Here is a 22,467-nt window from a genome sequence, read left to right on the forward strand (position 1 = left end):
CATTTATTGCTTGATTTTTTGAGAATGTGTACATTCTATTCTAGTTAGCGGTCTGTTTGGAAGAACATACAGGATAAGTGGATTACTGTGAACAAAGAGGCTTTTCCTTTTGTTTTTACTAGATTCTATATGAGAGTTAATAAATGTCACATCCTGTGGGAGAAGTTTATTCCAGAGATGTTGGAGGCTCTATGTACCGAGTCTCTTTCCACTGCATTCTCTTCATATGCTGGTAAAGTTTTAAATACCCGATTCTGGTGTCTGTGAAGCTATTGGATTAGCGCAGACATAAAAGAAAAGGACAACTGGGTCTCTACTGACTCAGTAGGCAAGATTCTATAATCTGAGTAAAGGGATAGAGGTGCTAGCCTCTCTCGATAGCTTATAGATTTTAAGCCCGTAATTCTATTGGTTAAGTATTTCTGCGGCTTTTCTCATCAAGTCAAACAATGCCAACACTTGCTATAGATTGCTCTTGCTTATATATACATCCCATCAGGAGCTAGAGACATAGCAATATCATAAATCTGGCTTTTGGCAAGTTGTTAGGGTATTTTCCATCTCAAGGGGCATTTTTGTCACCACATTGGATTTGTATGGATTTACAAAAGGTGACCCCATCCATTGTTGCCTGTACTAAGGGCACCTACAAATGACTACTTGTCAAGTCAATATACTTGGCTTCACCCATCTGCTCTGAAGGTTCATTGGTTCTGGACGTGGGGTAAATATCTGGTTCTGAGTGCTTAATTTCCTATAGTCTGTGTGGAATCTAGTGCACCCATCCTTCAGGACCAGTACTACAGATGAGGCCATGGGAGACTTGGACTACTGCAGTTCCTTCTGCATGGATTGCTAAACATGCTCTGCTACCTTGCAGAGTCTGTCCATTGGGAGCCTGTATCTGGTGTTCCATAAATAGTGGTTTAACAATGATTTTGTCCCAATGCATTTGAAATACTGCTGTGATTTCCTCAGGCTGAGTAGTGTATGGCTGCTGTGACGCTACATTTATTTGCGTCAGTCAAAGTTTCACAAAGTTGTACTAAAAGATTTATTTTTCTCCTGTAACCCACTAGAAATACTAAGTACCACCATGGACATTATCTTAGGAGGCAGCGCAGCAAATTTTGAGCTCATGAGCTCCCTAAGCTTATTCCTGAAATTCAGTACGTACTCTACCACAGAGTCTTTGGGAATCACCTTGAGTTTAGTGGCTCCCATCAGCCTGTAATCCTAAAGAAAATCAAAAAATGATTACTTCATTGGTTGTCTTCTGTGAACACGAGTCTGATAGCACAGCTGCCCTGTATTACATTACCAGTTTTTTACAGTGGTGAATGTTTTCAGCAGAGCATTGTACACCCTGATGTTAGAACTCATAAGTTCAGATTCAATTAGTGTATAATAACACCACTTTTGTATTTCCTTCTGTGCACTGTAAAGCTGTAGACTCCCCCCCCCCCCCTCCCCCTGTGAGCCTTTCCAATGAACTCTTTATAAACCTAATTAGGTTTGCTTGCTTGTTGGCCCTATCTGATCCTGTCTTGCATAAATAGCATTTAGAAAGGCATTTGAAGACTTGTTTCTATTACTTGTCTCCCTCTCCTTCCTGTTTACCATTCTGCAGCTAAACCCAGACTGCACCATTGCTGTGATGCTGCAGTAATAGGTGGGTCTTGAAGACTACTATAGTGATTGGGTATTATAGGTTCATAGAAAGTTACTAGGCTAATGGGCCTAGAGACATTACAAACCTAGTTATATTTGTCCTGAGTTACCCCAATTGTTGGGTGAGTGAAATTGCAGAACTAATGGTCTGTAGTAGTTAATACCAACTTTCTCTCTGTCCAGTAGGGACATGGGTGCCACCCCACGAGTGAATTTTCAGGGCACCCATCCATTGATATAGGTTGCATTTGAAGAGAGTCCTAGAGGGGCTCTGTTTCTTGTAAATTGAAAGCTTGTTCCAGAGAAGTGTCGGCCTCTGGGAGATGTATCTTGCTCTCCAGCATGATCTGCTCTAGTCTGAGTCTTGGCTAAGATCCCTGGAGCAGGTGACCCTTGTGTAGTTGATGGAAATATTACACATTCGTAAATAGGGGTTAGGTCAGAGACAGCCAGACACAGGTCACCCCTTAGCAAACTGTAGGAGATGGTATACAGTGACAGGGCTTTGTTTCTCTGCACAAGGCTTGTTTTGTATACCCTGTAATTTCATGGTGAGAAACTTTTGTGGTCTCAAATTGTTGCAGGTGTCTGGTGAGGTACATGCAAATGGCAGCATTGTACTCCATTATTGGTCTGAGGGCAGAATATAATGAAATTATAGCATCCTTACATCTCGATGCAATGCCTTTTTACTTGTAAGATGCGCTACATAGGATTTCCTTACTACTATGGATATGTGGTGGTCTAAGTTGAGATTGCTATCAACGTGAGTACCCAGATCACTTATCTCTGGATCTACACTTAGTGGGTGCTGTCTATAATGTAATGTAATGTAATTAGCAGGGATGTCAGCTTTCCCAAAGGGAATAATGCAGTTTTTTACATTTAGCTTTAATCCATGGATCTGGCACCAACCATTTGTATGCGTTAACCCTGACTGAATGCATTAACATTGTTGGGGGACTTGATATCTCCCAGTTGACAATCATCCGCAAATTTGGTCCACCACAGACTGAGCTTTGTTAGTACTTCTTGAATTCTGATCAGTAAGGGATCTATGCCACTGGTGATTGGTCTTTTGCTAGATGAGAAATCGCCCACTTTGATAATATGCATCATGTCAGTGAGCCAGTTGGCTACCCGTCTAGTAATGTAGGGGGTAATTCACAATTGGGAGAGTTTATCTAATGCTGGAGTGGGGGAATGTGCCAAATGCTTTGGCTAGGTCAAGATGGGCAGTATGTACTATTTTTCCCTTGTCGAGGGTCTTGTTGACTTTTTCAAAAAAAAGTCAACCATGTTCAACAGTTATGATCTATCTTTATAACAAATCAAAATTGGGTTGGGTCCAGAGTTTGGAGATTACGTATGTCCATTTTAATAATGTCTATAATAATTTTTTTCTGTGGCCTTGCAGATGAGGCTAGTCAAGCTTGTGGGCCTATAATTCCCGTGGTCAATGTATGGTCCCCCTTTGTACAGAGGTATTACTGTTGCTGTTCTTCATTATACCAGTTCTCAGGCTGTGGTTAAACAGGAATCCAAGTGGGTCTGCTAGGTCATGTTTTAAGTTGTTTAAAGGGCAACCTGGGATATTGTCTGGTGCTGTATTTTGCTGTGGAGAGTGCCAAGATAACCTGCTGTCTTGAGAAAATAGGTTGAGGAATCATGATGGGTATACTTTGGGAAATGACTGGAGAAGATGGGGGGTGACTGTTGCTCCAAATCTGTCTAGTAGCAGGTTGGCTACTACCTCCTGTTGAGTATAGTTGATGACATCCACAACCAGTTCAACACATACCTGGGTATTCTCTTTAATTTTTTTGATGTAGTTAAAGAATGCCCTATGTCTCTGTGGTTTTCTGTATTGTTGAGAGTTCTCCCAAACAGAAACCACTTACTCACTTTCCCCCCTTGCAAGTAACTAGTGAGTACATCAGCATATGTGGGTTTGTCCTGTTTAGTGTGTGAGGTGTGTGTTTTTGTGTGTGTGCACGTGCTGGCAACCTATTTGGTGTTTGATTTGTCCTTGTGAAAGTCTTGCCTCCAGTTTCATAATGTAACTACATCTCTCACATGAAGTACATTTGTTTCAGGGCAAAGTGGTTTAGTATACCATGAGACAATTGTTACTTTGCCACAGGATGCCCATATTCATCAGGCTTGCCAGAGAATGATAGGAAACTGCCATGCATGATAGCAAGCTCTTACTGTGGGTTTTTATTAGGGAAGGGAATGGGTTAATTTGACAGGACTGTACTGGTAGCTCTGAGACTACAAGTAGAACCTATACTTCTGTGTTGAGTAAAAGTTGAGCACTGGGCAGCATTGCCTTATTAATCAACTGAGTTGCTCTTAGAGCAGCAGAAATGATATTAGAAGGGTTTCATGGACAGCTGTTTATTGAAAAAGCTGAGCTTCTAGGCTTTTGCATCTATGCAGAACATTGTTAAATGCTGTTGCATGAACAGCAGCACCATGCAATTGCCATCAGGAAAGCACACAATAAGCTTTCCACCAGTCCCCAACTCGGACAGGTTAGATCATCGCGATTCTGCCACGAGAGCAGAAAAATATCTTTAATGTGGAATATCTGTTTTGGAGCCCAAGTGTAACAAGACCACACAAACAGCCCTACAATATAATACAGTGCAGTTATCTACTTAAAGCAGCAGCAGATGGTGCAGTGCTTTTGTGAAACATTTAAAGTACAGTAACAGTATATGAAGTGCAAAATAATACTTGGAGCCCTTTTGTGTGCTTCCCAGCTCAGATAGAACAGGTAAACGCCTACTGCCACTAAATGACTAACCCCAGTCCTAAAGTAAAGGAGTGTTTGGAGTAAAATGCTACCACAAACAAAAGATACTGTGATATATTAAGTACAGGCTAGGCAAATTGGAATGCATTTCACTATAATGACTGCAGTTCAATATATTTAATAACTGACATATTATTGTAGTTTGACACTTATCTTTGGCCATTCAACATTACCTCCACATTGTGCTGGAAAAAGTGATGATGCTGATTATCTGACTCTGATGGTGGTTGAGAAATCTTCAATTCTTGGATTATTGAGTTTGGTCCATAAAGAAAAGCCACTACCATAAAATATTAAGACTTTAGCATAAAAAAAAAATATAAGCATAAATTAGCAGTGGGTCAAATGAAAAACTTTTTCAGCGTGTTACTGTCTATTTTGTAATAGCACCACTTGTCTCCATGAAACGGAACACAGTGTCCTGGTACCCAAATTGTTGGTCACAGAATTTAACAAACACTTTCAATAATGTTTGTGCTTACATGGTGGGGACTTCTTTCCTCAAACCAATTAGAGTAACACTTCATTCTCTTTTAATGTAACCTTGGGGCTGGCATTTTAGTGTAGTAATTGGTATTGCAGCTGTAAATTGTGTGGAACTAGGATTGCCAACTTTCCATGTCAAAAATTCTGCACATGTACGCAAAAGAAAAATGTTTAATTTTGATACCCCCTCCCCCACGCAGCCATTCCAGTGTCCCATTACTTGGCTATTTCTTTTCGGTTGCTGTAAACACTGTTCAAAACTCTGTGCATATTGTACGATTACAAATATTTGGATTTAATTTTAAACTTTTATCAAATTTTATAGTACAAACCAGATGCATATTTGCTAAACAAAGCAATATAGTCTCACAGTGAAAACAAACCTGGCATTAAAACTTGTCTGCCTTTGAAAAACTTATTCACTGAAATCCATGTTCAAAGAAAATGCATCTGGCCAGTGGTTTACCTTTGGGCTGTTTTTATATCATAGGCTCCGTGCACACTTTTTTAGTGCCATGCAAAAGTTCTTTGATTCACCTTCCTGATTGTATTAAATTATAATATGTAATAATTAAGTTATATCCCTTGTATAATACAGCACCACATATCAGAGCATGTTTTAAATTTAGTTTTGAACATTTTTCCAGTAAGCAATGAAACAAAACATATGAACCAATAATGACAAAACTGCCTGATTCAGAACATTTCAACCATAAAAGACCACTCACACTTCTGTCATTGCAATCCATCAATATCAGTCAGTATGCACAATCTCTGCAGAAGTCATCTGAATAATTTTACATTAAAGAGATCTGTAAATAATGAAAAGGTTGCTGCTAGCAAACAACTTTATAGTTCAGTGTTTCATCTACAAATTCAGTGCCTGCTGCCCTTGAATAAATTGCTTGCGGTGGTACAGCGGTTACGTTGTCTCACAGCAAGAGGTTCTCCTGTTCGATTATCAGCTAGTGTGTGTTGAGTGCCTTCTGTGTGGAGTCTGCATGTCCTCCCTCCGGTTGAGTGGCCTCCAAAATACATGTGTAAATGGGCGTGCCTTCGATAAAGGTTGGGTGTCTGGCTGGCAACTCAGCACCATAAAAATCTACTGCCAATCATTAGCAGACCGCAGTTCCGCTGTGGCAACCCCTTCCCGGGAAAAGCCGAAAAGGCAAACAACATTAAAAAATTGGTAAGCTGATAATCTACCCTTCATCTTGACCTAAACCATATTGAGGAGAAAAAAAAAAAAAGTTACAGCTATTTTCTAAAACACCTTTCAGAATATCAGTGCACATAGTATGAAAAGAACCAGTTTGATATTTGCTTGCATACAATACGTTTTGTTTTCTATGTCAAATACAAACACACACTTTGTCTAGTAAATGACAGAAATGAAACCTAAATCAGGAAAATAAACTGTTGCTTCGTTATATGCCAGACAAAAGACGACTGTTGGCTAAGGGGCATCGGACATGATATAAGCATGAAGAATAGTTTGGAAAATTTTCAGAAAACATTACTGTTAATGGTGTTTAACACATCTGCCTGTCAATGCACACTGTGTGATCTTTTAAACCTGCAGATATTTCAGATATTTCAGAATGTGTACCTGTGAAAACAATAGGGGTAATAAACTCAAAAATGACAGACACTTTCAGAATCTTAGAATTACTACCAGTCTGCTGCAAGCCGATTTGGAATGTTAATGCAAGCCTGAAATTTAATTGCTAACCACAAACAAAAATAAGTGTTTTAAGTGCCATCTAAAGCAAAACTAAAGGAAAAGAAAAATTATATATTTTATGCATTTAAATAAAGAATACATAAATTATAAGCTTAAACCCAACAGCACTGATTTTCTGACATATCTGAAATGTTGGTGTAGGGCATAAAACAATGGTGTGTAACAGGCAAGCACATACCATTCAATTATCTCTGCATCACATCAGCAGTATGCAAATCATGAGCATCACAGATGAATTTATAGTGCAATATTTCTTGCACATAGTGTGGTACTGCAAATAGTTTGTACTGCAAGTCCAAGGAAATAAGTTCTTTTCTTGAAATTCTGAAACTAAGTGTGAGCAGAAGGAATTTTTGCCTCAGAATTCATTTATTTAAGTAACGGAGGTATGGGAGTACACCACCAGCACAAAATGTTTTCAATATGTAACTGAATTTTTGTACTGCACAGTTATTTTCATGGAAGTGTACTTAAAAATTGGCAGTCTCAATACTTTTTAACCTGTGCAGAGCATTAGCATACTACATCCTTGACAGATTAGAGTTGTAAACTGTTAGTGCTTTTGTAGGCTAAAATGGCTGAAGAGTTTCTCCAAGGGTGATGCACAAGAAGAATGCAGGCTTTATGCAAGGCATATAAATACATTTACACACCCTGGCCCTCGCTCATCAAATAAATATCTCCAGGTCTGCGATCACTGATAACAGCAGCATGTATATTTTTTCAGATTGCCATCGCTTTCAGCTTAATGGCCTGCATTAACATTTGGGGTCCACCGTTAGTGTTAACCATAAGAAGCTATTGAAGGTACCAGTCCCAAATGTGCAGTGACCCAGTGCTGTTCATAACTAGCTGACGCTGTTTTCTCTCTCTCATGCTGAATGACTAACAGTTATACTGCTAAAAGCTTGCTGAGAAAAAATGAAAATACCCAGATAACTGTTACACGCGTGTATATTCAGTACCATTTAATGTTTTGATTACATTTACAGTGGATTGTGGAACGTGACTTAAGGCTGCAAAATAGTTAACAAAGACCATCTTTTCATATTGTGAAAATAAATTGTGAAGTAATATAGCAATCTGGAGACACAAACATATCCATCACATTTACTCAAATGTCATTCTGAAATATAAGTAAAACATAGAAGGTATCCTAAAAACAAAATAAAGTGGATACTTTGCTGCAGAAGACCAAAGCATTACCTCTCTACAAGGTTTCAGCATTTAGGGAGAAAAGAACCACTAGGGAATTATACAATACAAATTATTTCAAACGTTATATATTTTTTACAAAAATAATGGGGGGGGGGGCAAAGCCCCAAAATGGGGACAAATTTTAAATAGTGCTCATAAACTTAGAAAGATGCTAGAATCAAAGGTCTTGTGTTACCAAGTATTTTCTGAAGGAAATGAAGTGTAAAACTTCAATGCCTGCCATTATTTAGTGAATTCAGTCTTCATTAATTTGCCTCAAACTTCCAGAAAACAACAAATTTTATGAGGAACAGAGCAAAAATGAGACTAAAAATCTAGACAGTTGGGAGGTATGTTCTGTAATTTGCTCTTCTGGTTAGGTAGTCTGCACAGAAATACAGTTTACAGACTACTACAATACTACATTTTTTTCTAGTTCAGCAGAAGGGAGAAATAAAGTGGAAAATCGCATGTACTTATACCAGTCAAAACTGATGTGGAAAAACATCAACATATACACAATTTCCTAGGATAATGTTTTCCCAACAAGAAATAAACATTCTAATCAAATGTACTTTTAACCAGTAATTTTGTGTATTATCACTAAGTGCCCTAAACAAATATTTCCTCCCAAGCTGCAAAAACATTGGCAGTGGCACATCGGCTCTGAAAGAAAAGATGCCCAAGATTAATTTCAGAATTTTTTTTCTCAAAGCTCAAAATTTTCAAGACCTGGACAACTGACAATGAGTGGAACGCCAAAAATATTCAGTATTTTTTTTCTACCGAATGTAGGGGTAGGGTCAGTCCCCTTTTCTCAGGCTTCATTGTGTGTTTGTACCCCTACCTCTCATTTGTCCGACCGTTGTTGGTGATGATCCACTGCAATACAAACATGTTCTAGAGAGTGGAGACTGGAATTCAAATTCCACCCGCCACGCAGAAGTAGTAGACCTCACATAAAGAATGAACATATCTGTTCTGTAACTGTGCAATGGTGACCCAACGCAAAGGGCGTTCTTAAAGAACACCCTTAAAAAAAAAATAATAATTTTTTTTAATTGAAATAAAATATTTTTATTTTTTACAGACAAGAAAAGGCAGTCTCTGTTTTCCAGACAATGTCGCTAATTTCCAGACAGTAAGAATTCCAGACGGTTGACTACCCTATGTCGAACAGCTGTGTTTGGCTGGCACTTGGTAGACAGTAGTACAAACTGAAATCTTAATGCATTCATTTTGAATGGTTGCATATTTCTGTCTTTATCAACTAGCTGATTAGTGGCCAACTTTTAGATTTATTTGTTTTACGTTTTTCTGCAGTGCATCTACATCCAAATATACTGGGTGTGTCTGTGTGTCAGAGATGTGTACATATATAGAATATGGGTTGCATTCATTTTATTATAAAACAACAAAGGAAGAAGACCAGAATCCAAACACAATTCCAGCAAATATTTTTTTTATTTGCTGGAATTGGTGTTTTGATCCTGGTCTTGTTACTTTGCTATTTTATAAGCTTATAGCTTCCTGCCTATTTTTTACTTGTGGTTTTGGATACTTTCATTTTATTGTTTGGTCACTCTTGACAAAAAAAGGTGGTTCATTTAATCTAAACTAATTTGATCAATACTCATTGCATTGAAAAGTGAAATAGTACAGAAAACGACTGGTGTGGTTTTGGAGGACAGGAATGATCAGTCTTTTTACTATGATATTTCCCTCTTATGATGCTTTGCTATGTCTTGAAGGTTGTGCACCAGCAGTGGTTATTGTGTAAGAAGCATTTTTTTCTCCATGGTTGTGTGATTATGGAGTTTGTGTATTTATGTTTGGGCTTACCCCGGCATAAAAAGTCTTTGGAGGTATATTTTGTGTGTTTGAAATTTGTTCATTAACAAATATTTTAGATTAAATTAAGCGCTGTTTTTCTTGTCAATTGAGTGAAATGGCGATGTAGTTGTAGTCATAAATGTATATGTATTGTGAATGTTAATTTAAATTTAGTTGAATTTCATTTGTTTTTTTAGTTTATGTTCATACATTTGTTAAATGTTTTATATAAATTAAATACTTTAATGCTGAAGTTAAGCAGCTGGAAAGTGGTTTAAAATCTGAATGTTCAGCTTCATCCTAATTCTATAAACATTCTGTATTTTAGGTATAGTTAACTATTTTTTGAAAAATGCAGTTACTGCCTTGGTGAATGGCAAACCTGTGTGTAATGTGGGAGGGGGGAGTGATAATGCAAAGTGCAAAAATAGTAACTTATTTTTAAGTATTCCACATGCACTGTAAATGCCTATTTTGTAACTCCAAGTTAACTCATGTCTTAGTAAAAAAAAAAAAAAAAATACGTGGCACTTGTCAACTGAAATCAAGTTAAAATGTTCTTCATTTCATTTTGGCCTAGATATTGGCAATTCAAGAATTGGCTTTTCAGCTTTATGTAGAATGACTTTAATGCATACCTATAGTTCTGATTCTTTTACAAAATATATATATTGCATTATTTTTGTGTTCATCAATAACCGATTACATTAGCAGTAGAAACCACCTATTAAGGAATAAAGATTTTTCACATCTGTTTTCACTGGTGCTTTTATGGTGTAAGGTGGTGGAACAGGTGACCATAGAAATGCTTAATATTGTAGTTCATTTTTTTTCCAAAGAATTTTATTAAATTATTAAACTGTTCTGTTTAATGTCAAATTTTTGCCTTCCCTCCTTAAAACCACATTGATCCATATCTATTAATTTTGGCATCACGTTTGCCGTTCTTTTTAGTCATTATAGACATAAACACATTATAATTATGGTTTAGTATTAAAATGGGCCTGTATGAAGCTGGATCTGATGGAACTTTTACCCTCTTTGGGTATTCCAGCTACCACCACTTTCTTTCAGGATGTTGGTACTTGTCTTAAAATACTGCTAAACATTACAGATAGTTCAGTTTTCCCTCCTAGCTTCCAAAATTCTACAGGTATGCCATCTACTTATGGAGACATTCCTGTAGATTGCTTCTACATCAACATTTTTATCTTGTCTTCTATCCTAAATGTTGGTAATTGAGCCTCTTCACCCTCTAACCTTGGCATATTTAATTCTTCCATAAAAATTTCCATTTGTAGCTTTGTTTGATTTCTGCATTTCTCTGCCTTGTATAAACTTTCATAAGATATCCTGTTAAAAATATTTTGGAAATTCTGTCTTCCTTGTTATAGGCTCCCCAAGCTTGGCAGTAGTCCTTTCTATTTTGTTGCCCGAGTCATTGTGCTAAAAGTTTTTGTGCTGTAGAGTTATCAAAAAGTTGCTTAACAGCAATCTTAACTTGTGCATATTGTCAATGTAGTCCCTTATTTTCTGTTTAGCATTCTGCAGTTGCTCCTCTTCTGAGATTCCCCGTTTTACAATACTTTAACATTTGTCAGTCCCTCTAAATAATTGGTTACTTCTTGACAATATCTCCCTTTTTTTATTTCCACCTTATTTTTAAACTCCACTTAAATTTTATCCCACTCCTTAACTATATTTTTCAGAAGAATTATCTACCTTTGTTTAATAGCTCCTGAATAATTTCCACTAGCCATTCCTTAAATTCCTCTTTTCAGCATATATAGGTGGAAAGGGCCAGTGTCATTTTTATTTCATTACTCTGTGTTTTTATTTTCATTACTATTGGTGCATGATCTGAAATAGTTATTGGTGCATATCAAACCCTTCAGTAAAATGCACAACATTTCCTGTGAAATGTAAACTGTTTAGCCTAGCCCAGTTTTTGTATCTTTGGGTATAATATGCAGATTCACTCTGAGCTCTTAGTACTAAATTCACGTCTTCCATGCCAAATGGTTTAATGAATTTCTTCAAAAGTCTACCCTTCTTTATGTTTTCCCTTTTGGGCCACCTTCCCAGACGCATCTTCATTGTTGCAAATCAAATTCCAATCCCTACCTATAAGTAATATTCCTTACTGAAAGCTGATTTCTCCCAGAATTTTCTTAAGCTCCATTATAGCAGTTTTAGGTGGAATGTAAATACCTCCCAATGTAATCCTCTTCACTTGCCAGTTGCCCCTTGGTACTAAAAATCAACCACTATTGTATTTATCTTCTATCACTATCTGGGGTTCTCTTGTAATTTAAAGCACTTTTTTCCTTTGTCCCAGGTATTCTGCTAAATAGCCATCCTGAAAACTTTTCTTTATCAAATTCAGATGTTCAGTTCTTTCCAAGTGTGTCTCCTGTAGCATAGATATTTGCACTCTACATTTTTAGTATAGCTAATGGGAACCAATGTTCCAAACTGACAGTCACACACTTAGACTTGTGTTAACCTAAAAGAAAGGTTATTCACGCTAATATGCATGGTGCAGCCTATGCTTCAACTAAGTGCTGTTTGGTTTCATCTCCTCTTTTTATAGCTCTCCCAGTTTTTAACTTCTCCAAATCTTTTGGGTTTCTAATACAATGATGGGAATGGGCAAAATTCCCAAGTCAAAGTAAGATTAAAGTTCATGAAATTAATATTGTTGCACTCTCTTCACAGCACCCGTAGTGTGCCCAGTAATGATTCTTCCTGTAGTTCATATGGGGTTACATGTATTGGTAACTTATCTAAATACAATTGTTTCTCTTTTATGAGACCTGTTGATTCACTATTGGAACTGTCTGGATAACTTTTTTCCACATTGCTCTTGTTTCTGCATGCAAATGCTGATATTTTGACTGTGTGAGTCTCTGTACGCAGGACCCTGTTGTCACTGGGTGTGGCGATTTCATTGATCAATGCTACTTTTGTCTTTTCTTGGACAACTATAACCAGTTTTCTAGCATCTGTCTTTTGAACTGTTGGTAATGGATGGTCCCATGTGATGACTTCATTTTCTATGATGCTTTGTGGATCATGCTTCCAGTGTTTTTCAGCCACTTCAGTACCATAATGTTTGCACAATCCCCAGTGCAAGAGTTGCCACATTATTATGCCTTTCACTATACAGTTCTTCTACCATTAGTATGTTACAGCTAGCAATGAGGTGTGCAACACTCCTTCCATCATCACTTGGTTTGAATTTGCCTCTCCTTAACTATTCCTGCATTCGATCCTAATCAGAATGAGGTTTTTCCAGAAGTTTTCTATACTTACAAATATCAAAAACAGCAGCGTGAAGGTGAAAATACGACAAGGGAAAAAAAAAACAAACCCCTTTTGCCTCACTGAAAGGTGCAAAATGTTGACTGAATAACGATCCAAGTTGAGAAGTAAAAAAATGTTATTCCAATATAAACAGGTTCAAAAATAAAAATCAGTCTAGCGCTTTCATCCAGCAACCCTGGACTTCATCAGAACCATTCAAACATTTGAAAAACGTCATTGATAAATCATGAATACAACCAGTGAGAATCATCAAAAGTATCATGTGAAAAAATGTTTAAAAAACATTAGTAATCCGCTATAAATGACATGTTAATTAAAAAATGTCTTATCAAAAAAATTCTTTTTTATAAAAAGCAAAGCCTTGTACTTGGTTTGTTCAGTCAACATGTTGCACTTTTCAGTGAGGCAAAAGGTGTTTGTTTTTTTTCCTTGTGTTTTCACCTTCACGTTGCGGTTTTTGGTTTTGTGCATTTTCAGTGTGTGCCTTCACTGTTTTGGTGCATTAAAGTGACTAGTTTGTGCAAGCCATGGAGGGGACTAGGAGCGAATTGCTTAACGAAATACCCCTTTCCAATGCTAATGATTCAGCACTGAATAGTGGGAACCTTACACAACTCATGGTTCTTGAACAGAAAGTTTCTCTGTTGCAGGAAACTGTGGATAAAATGAAATATAATTCTGTTTGTAACCCAAAACCGGGTTGCCCTGCTAATAAGGAACTAAGTTTGAACAATACATGTGATCATTCACTTCCGGGGCTTTTGAACTCCGGTTCTGTTGCACTTTCTTCCTTGGAGGTGCCTTGTGGGCAAGGTTGAACAAACACAAATGGAACCAATGACTTTTGTAATGTACGGGACTGGTTGAACATCAACAATTTTAGTTTTATTACTCCTGGTGCAAAGACCCGTGGAGGAAACATTAAAAATGGACTTAAGGACTTTGAAACTAAACTCTTGAAGGTACGTAACCTCCAGTGCGACAATGCATTTTTTGAGAGAATCTTTTAAACAGAAAACAGGTACCTAGGGGGCTTAGGATCTGCAAATTCCCTAACTGGTTAAAGAAAGACCATCTTGAATGTGAACAGTTGTTTGAAATGTTTGACCGAATCGGTTTTGAACTCATGGAGTTCATTATTAAAGTAAATAGTAAAAGAACTGACACCTTATTAACTGACCTAGACAATTTAAACAATGTTATTAATGATGTGAATTTTGTTGAACATAATGGTTGGTTTGAAAGGATTTTTGACCACGTTAAAAAGCAAACTGATATTAACATGAAACGGAAGAAAAACAAGATTTTAGAGACAAAGTGAATATAAAGACAGAATGGTGTACCCTTTCCCCAGTCTTATTTTACTAATGTCCATGACACATGATCCTAGGGACGAAGGGAATGATTGTGACAATGGAGGTGAACACCATTGTCTGCTACTATGACAGTGAGGAAGAAACATATGGCTAAGGCTATCCACCTCTTCGAAGGTCTGAATGACTTATGAATAAGGGTTATAACAACCAAAACCATAATTTTTTTAGGCAGACAGGGTCGTGGCAGAGGGCAAATGCCAAGAGGGCAGAGATGGGGGAGGGGGAATCACAATCGTTAAATGTTCATGATGCTAAGGTTATTACTGTGGAACACAAAGGTAGACTGAGTTTCGAGGGTTTTAACATCTATAATTACTCTGAGAATATCACTTATGAACATTTCACTTTATTACAAAAAGGTATGAAGTTCATTCCAAGTAAGAAAGAAGACATGATGTTCTTCATACCACATTGCTGCAGTCCTAACACTTGGGTAGTCCGCTGTCCCAGTCGGCCCGAATACCAAAGTATATGGCTGACGTCGGTCAAGGCGCATTAGTCGGACGTCAGGGTACAAATGCGCATGACCGACGTCATATCCTCAGTCTTTTTTGCCGCATGGTCCGATGCAGAAGCAGTTTTGCAAGTGCAGGTTGGCGTTCTGAGATTTTCCGAAGTCGGAGTTTCAGACCGAATCCAAGTTGGCTAAGTACCCCGTTGGGGATTATTTTGTTTTTTTCTTGCCTCCGTATTTTACCGGATGTCAGAAAAAGTGAATAACTGTATTTCTTGTGGGAAACAGATACCTCATAGGGATTACCATACCTTGTGTATACCTTGCTTAGGGCCTGAGCACGACGTTGTTGGCTGTCGCTCTTGTGCTAGATTTAACAAACGCACTATAAAGAGAAGATTAGATTGTGCCAGGTTAGTTTTTGGGAAGCGGTGTAATTATAAAATGCCGTCGGATGCTCCGACGCCCGCTTCGTCTAAAAAGCGCAAGGACAAAACAGCAAAGCCTAGGCTGGAAGAACCGTCCGTCCCGGACGTCGGTTCTTTAGAGGGCTCGTGGAGCCAGGGTTCAGCCAGAAATTTCTTTGGAATCCCAGGGAGAGACTTTATTACTGCAAGATGTGACCTCTCAGGAGGTAGGCCAGGCGGAAGGGGCTTCTCAGGTAGCTGTTCTTCCCTCCCTTCCTAAGGTGGTTAGGCCCTCCTGCTGTTTCCAAGGCTTCTCCCAGGGGCAGGCCAGGTTTTGTTTCAGGAGTTACCCCTAGTTCTTCAGGGTCTGTACCTAAGAAGCATATGCTTAAGATGGCAGAAGATTTGATTACAATGATTAGAGGTTCTATGCCCCCTTCCTGATAAGAGGCCTAGGGTGGAACCTGAGCTTGGGAGTTTTGAGCAGTGTTCGGATGCTTCTGAGTCTTCGGCTGAAGACTTGCAGGAGTATTCCCCTTACTCTGATTCAGATGTAGATGATTCTACTCCTTCTGCTTCTCCTCCTGAGGATTTTTCATTTTCAGAGACTCTTCATTCCATGAGGGAGCATTTTAAATGGGAAGGTCAGGATTTCTCTGATTCCAGGAAAAGGCTTAGGGAATTTTTGTTTCTACCCCAGCATAGGCCTTTAGCTATACCTCCTGTTCTAGATGTGGTAGAGGATGTTTTTGCAGAGGCTTCTCTGAACCCTGACTCTTTGCCTCCTGCTCCAGTTAAACCGGATAGATATTATAGGGTGCCTGAAGCTCATAAGTATCTTTTTAAGAGTCCTAGGGCAGACCCGGAAACTGTTTCACAGGGGCCTAAAGGTGTTAAGGCTTCTGTTAAAAATCCTGTTCCTCCAGATAAAGAGGCTAGGGCTTTGGATAGATGGGGAAAGAAAGTGTATACTTCTTCCACTTTGGCCATGAGAGCTTTGAATTGTCAGTTTCACATGTTGAAATACCAAAATTATCTCCTTTCACAATTAAAGTCTAAGGTAGATGCTTTGGCGGAAGGTATTGAGTGTAAAGAGTTGCAGGATTTAGTTCATGTTTCTGAACAGGTGGGTAAGCATTCTTTACAATGTGGTTTTGATGCTGTGCAGGCCTCTTCGAGGGTGGCTGCCACTGGTTCGGTTCTTCACAGGCACGCCTGGTTGAGGGATCAGAATTTAGCTGAGCATGTGAAAACAAGGATTTTAGATGCTCCTTTACAATCTGATGTGTTGTTTGGTTCGCCTGTGGAAGCAGTTCTAAAGAAAATGGAAGACAAGGCTAAGTCTATGCAGACTGTTAAAGATTTTGCAGGTTCAGCCTCCGAAGTTTAGTAGAAATTGGCCTACCAAGGGGTGGACATATCCTGCTTATGATTCCCAGTCTAGGGGTAGGTCTAGACGTGGTAGAGGCAGAGCTCAAGGTTCTTTTAGGCCTAGAACAGGGAGTTCACCTGCTCAGTCTTCTGGTGAGGGCAGGGGTCAGTCCTTTCGTAAACAGACACAATGACCTGCCTTTTCAGCTGCCAGAATCTTCTCGTCTGGCAGCACCTTTGGGAGGAAGGTTGGCACTTTTCAAAGAAAACTGGAGTTTAATTACCCAAGACAGATGGGTATTGGATATCATTCACCACGGTTACAGGTTTTATTTCCATACCTTGCCTCCTTTCAAAGGCATGCCAGACATTCCTCCTCAACAAAGGAAAGAGGCTCACAAGCAAATTTCTCTGTTGCTCCAAATAGGGGCCATTCAGCCGGTTCCTGTGCCAGAAAGGGGCCTAGGATTTTATTCTCGCCTGTTCCTAGTACCAAAAAGGGGAACACGTGGAGACCAATTTTGGATCTGTCTATCCTCAACACTTATCTGGACATTCCCAAGTTCAAAATGTTGACGTTACAACAGCTTTTACCTCTGCTGGGCAAAGATCACTGGATGGTAACTTTGGGTCTCAAGGAAGCTTACCTTCATGTTCCTATCAGACTAATTTGCAGGAAGTATCTGCGTTTTCGAGCTGGGAATTCTCATTATCAGTTCTCTGCATTGCCCTTTGGCTTATCTACTGCGCCCAGAGTATTCACAAAGGTTCTGGCTCCAGTGATAGCTTTCTTCAGGCTAAAAGGAATACAAATCTATCCTTATTTGGACGATTGCCTGATTCTGGCTCAAGGAAGGGACGTGCTTCTTCAGCATTTGGAATATGTGATAGCAGTGCTAAGATGCCTAGGGTATTCTGTGAACGAAATAAAGTCCAGTCTAGTACCCTCTCAAGACATGTGCTTTCTGGGTGTGAGACTGAATACAGCAGCCCAGATGGCCTTTTTAACTCCGGACAAACAAAAGAATCTTTCTCTTTACTTCCATCTACTATCTCATCAGTCCGGGCTGACTGCAAGGACAGTCCTTCAAGCCTTAGGGTTCATGGCATCTTGTATTCTGGTACTTCCCAATGCCAAACTGCATATGAGGAAGCTACAATGGTATCTCAAAAATGTATGGACACAGCACTGCCAGGATTTGGACACTGTCATTCAAATAATACCTTGCATTCAAAAGGAATTTTTGTGGTGGGCTCAGGAATGTCACCTAAACAAGGGGCTCTCTGTGACCCGGCCAGAGGTGAGTCAGATTCTAACGACAGATGCCTCAGACACAGCTTGGGGAGCTCATCTGAATGGAAAGTGGATACAAGACAAGTGGCCTGCCAGACTGCAGCATCTACATATCAACATGAAGGAGATGTTAGCAGTCCAGTTTGCATTACTGGCTTTCAAGGATTTACTTCTTCCAGGGCAGGTGTTGATTCTAACAGACAACACAACTGTCATGTGGTACATCAACAAACAAGGGGGAACACATTCTTATCCTCTATGCAGGCAAGCAATGATTTTGTGGGAGACTGCGTTAAGCTTGCAGCTGAATCTTCAAGCAAGGTTTCTGCCAGGAGCACAGAACTCCTTAGCAGATGTGTTAAGCAGGCAAATCATGGATCCCCACGAGTGGAAACTGGATCTTCATGTATTTCAGACATTGACAGTGTCATGGGGAACTCCAGACATAGATCTGTTCGCTTCTCCACTAAACCACCAGCTGCCAAAGTTTTGCACAAAGGTTTCATCACACAGCCTGGAAAGTGGATGCTCTTTCTTTCAGTTGGAAAACTCTTCATCTGTATGCCTTTCCACCTCTGCCTCTCCTCCCAAAGGTACTTCTGAAGGTCAGACAAGACAAGCCAAGGATGATTTTAATAGCTCCAGATTGGCCTCGGCAGCACTGGTACCCATTGCTGAGGAGTCTGGTAAGGAAGCCTCCATGGCCCTTACCTTTGATTCCACACCTATTGTCTCAGAAGGACGGGCATCTGCTCAATGTCAAGCTTCACTCTCTTCATCTAACAGCTTGGCATATTCTGTTTTGAACCATAGCAGGTCTCAGCTTCCTCAGCAAGTTTTGAATGTGATTATGGAAGCCAGAAGACCTAGTACAAGGAAAGTGTACGCAGGAAAATGGAAGAGATTTTTATTTTGGTGTGCAGCAAAGGATTTGGATGTTTCCGAGCCAAATTTGAGTGTGGCTCTTCAATATCTTACTGAGTTATTGGACAAAGGTTTGTCTTTCTCTTCCATTAAGATTCATGCTGCAGCAATTTCAGCTCACTATGATTGTGACCCACCATTGTTTTCTCATCCTTTGTTCAAGCAATTTCTTAGAGGGGCAAAGAATATAAGACCCCCATTAGAGCTCCTACTCCTGCTTGGGACCTCAATTTTGTGTTGGAGAAACTCACTCTACAACCTTTTGAGCCTGCAGCTACTGCTGAATTGAAATATTTGTCATGGAAGACTGCTTTTTTGTTAGCCATTACATCTGCAAGAAGGGTGTCTGAATTGCAGGCCCTTATGGCGGTTGAGCCTTTCCTGATTTTTCATAAGGATAGGGTATCTTTACGTACTAATCCTTTATGCCTAAAGTGGTTTCTAGTGTGGCTTTAAACCAAACTATTCATTTGCCTACCTTTTATGCAGATCCCCAAAATAAGGGGGAAAAGATTTTGCACACTTTAGATGTACACAGGCAGTTGCGTTATTATTTAAGCAGGACTAAGGATTTTAGGCAGTCTCAGCAGTTTGTTTCTTTTGCTTTGAGTTCTCAGGGCAAGCCTGTGTCAAAACAAACTATTTCTAAGTGGATTGGGTTTTGCATTGCATTTTGTTATTCCCATCATGGCAAGGAGATTCCAGCTGGGATTAGGCCTCATTCCACTACGGCTACTGCCACTTCAACAGCATTTCTAAGGGGGGTGGCAACTAAGGATATTTTGGAGGCAGCTACTTGGAGTTCAGTGCATACTTTCTCTAAGCATTACCACCTTCCTCTCTACTCTAAATCTAGGGCTGGTTTTGCCACGGCTATTTTGCAGGGCATGTTGTCAGCTCCTGCTTCCTTATGATTTGCCAGCCTCCCTTACCTCTGCTTTGGGATTCTACCCAAGTGTTAGGACTGCAGCAATGTGGTATGAAGAACATAGTACAGTTTTGTACCTACCATAAATGTAGATGTTCGAAGATCCACATTGCTGCAGTCCAATTTACCCTCCCTCCTTCCCCTCTGTGTTTAGGGGTGGTTGTGTGGGTGAGGTTATACTCTTGTAAATTTGTATATATTGTAGAAATATTTGGTGCAGGAGTGTGTGGTGTTTTTTGGTTTTAGCCTTATCTTTCTAGGGTCTTCTGACATCTGGGGCAAGAAAAGACTGAGGATATGACGTCGGTCATGCGCATTTGTACCCTGACGTCCTGACGTCAGACTAATGCGCCTTGACCGATGTCAGCCATATACTTTGGTATTCGGGCCGACTGGGACAGCGGACTACCCAAGTGTTAGGACTGCAGCAATGTGGATCTTCGAACATCTACATTTATGGTAGGTACAAAACTGTACTTTTCACACATTGTTGGAGCTTAAAAACTATACGCGAAAGTTAAACTTAAAATATTTTTTCAGGAATAACTACTATTTTGGTAGAGGGGAGGTAGTCACGCCTTCTAAACAATTGAGGAAGAAAAGTTGTTTTAATCCCCCATTACACCCAGCCATAGCCTCATTTGAAGAAGTTTATGCACAGGAATTATTCAAAGTATTTAACACTGGTAGAAGGGGGAAGTTTAACCTTCCACCTAGTGAGAATAGAACTTTGTTTAACATTAGGGGTAATGAAAACATCAGAGTAATGAAGCCTGACATCAGAGTAATGAAGCCTGATAAGGGTGAGGGTATCGTTATAGTCAACAAAACAGACTACAATTGTCGCATTTCAGCCATGTTGCATGATGGAGCGAAGTACGATATTGTCTAAAAATGAAGTGAACATAGCCCAGAGGAAGATTGTGTTGATGTTGGAAGACAGCCTTTTTCAAGATGTTATTAATGAAGCAATATATAATTTTTTGGTTAATAAACATCCTTGAACGCCTTTGGTTTTTGGCATTCCTAAGACACACAAGGATATTTTAGAACCCCCCCCCCCCCTTACATGCTCATTGTCTCCTCCCGGTATTGTGACATATTCTTTGGGAATTTTTGTGGAAAGGTTGGTGAGTAGTTCCATGGTTCCTATTGATTGCATTCTTAAGGACTCATGGGACTTAAGAGTTAAGAAGGACTTGTATAGTGAAGGTTGTTCTTTACAACCGTTTATGTTCGTGATCTATTTACATCTTTCCACCGCGCAGTTGGATTAGACTTATTTTATGATGCTCTGAGGGAGAAAACTACACTCAACAATACACTGTTAAATTTTGTGATGTTATGTATGGGTATGAGTTTAAAAAACAACTTTTTTTGTTTTGAAAGAGAGCACTTCAGACAGAACCAGGGGGTAGCCATGCGTTCCAGTTGCGCTCCTTTGTTTGCTAATTTGTGTTCAGTTGGGAAAAGAATGTTTTCAGTACAGAATTCCAACATAAATGGTCATTGTACTTAAGGTACTTGGACAATATGTTTATTTTATGGAAAGATACTGATTATGGGGAAGAATTTGGTGCATTCATTAATAACATTTGTGATTATTTTAAATTTACCTCGTTTCACAGTCGAAGAATTAACTACTTGGATGTAATTATTAAAGACACTGTGTTGAAAGAATTTTCTTTGTTTTTAGGAAACCAACTTTTTCTAATTATTTAGAATTCTACAGTGGTCACCCTCACCATATGAAAAAGTATTCTTCAAGGCCAATTCATAAGAATGGCCAGAATGTGTTCAACCTATATTTTCATTGGTGAGGTGGAACTGCTGAAAAATTTAAGGATAGAGGTTATCCTGAAAAATTGGTTTCTGAAATTTGTGAATTTATTAAGGGAAACTGGGGTGTTGGGTATAGGCCCTTGTTAGGGAATCCTATAGAACCAACTATTGTAAAAACTAGTTCCAACGAATATGTAAATAGTATGGTTTTAACACACTGTTACCACAGTAAAAGTATTAAGGACATTATGTGTAGGAACTGGGTGGTGTTGAGATCAAATAAAGTACTTCAGGCTATTCTGGGGAATAACCCACATTTCGTTTTTAAGACTGGTGTCAATGTAAAGTTCTCGTTTTAACACCCCATGTTAAAGAAATCTCTGACAAAGGTACAACAGCGTGTGGACATTGTAATTGTATTTTTAAGGAACCTTTTTTTTACACATTAGTGAATTAGGTTTGAGGTTGAGAACTACTGTGGGCTATTGTGGAACAAGGGGTTGTGTCTATATAGCAATATGTCAGGACTGTTCCAAGTTTTATATTGGTAAGACAGAGAGGACCCTTCATAGAAGGATCTGTGAGTACCTGTATACTATTAAGCACAAAAATTCCAGCAACGTCTTGTACAGACACCTTGAAAGTAGTGTGGGTTGTGCAAAGTTTTTATTTTGCATTTTGGAAACTGTGGCTGTGAACTACAAGGGCGGTGACTGGGCAAACACTCTTGAGGGGGCAGAAATCAAATGGCAAATTAGGTTAAATGCTGATAATGCTCCTGGTTTAAATGACCACATTTTTATTATGCCATTTTTAACATACAAGGCTTTGCTTTTATAAAAAGTTTTTTTT

The 22,467-nt window shown here is 39.1% G+C and overlaps 1 protein-coding gene across 1 annotated transcript in view; it reads left to right on the top strand.

Annotated features, from left to right (window-relative positions):
- Nucleotides 1-22,467, top strand: part of LOC122790606 (kinesin-like protein KIF14) — a 1,004,205-nt gene that overhangs the window by 186,821 nt on the left and 794,917 nt on the right. Inside the window, exon 7 of the mRNA XM_044058133.1 lies at nt 13,963-14,041. Within this exon, the coding sequence (XP_043914068.1) occupies nt 13,963-14,041 (79 nt within the window). The remainder of the gene's footprint in view (nt 1-13,962; nt 14,042-22,467) is intronic.

This window comes from Protopterus annectens, chromosome 16.part0 (assembly GCF_019279795.1).
Source record: "Protopterus annectens isolate FY-2018-M chromosome 16.part0, PAN1.0, whole genome shotgun sequence".
Taxonomy (NCBI): Eukaryota; Metazoa; Chordata; order Ceratodontiformes; family Protopteridae; genus Protopterus; species Protopterus annectens.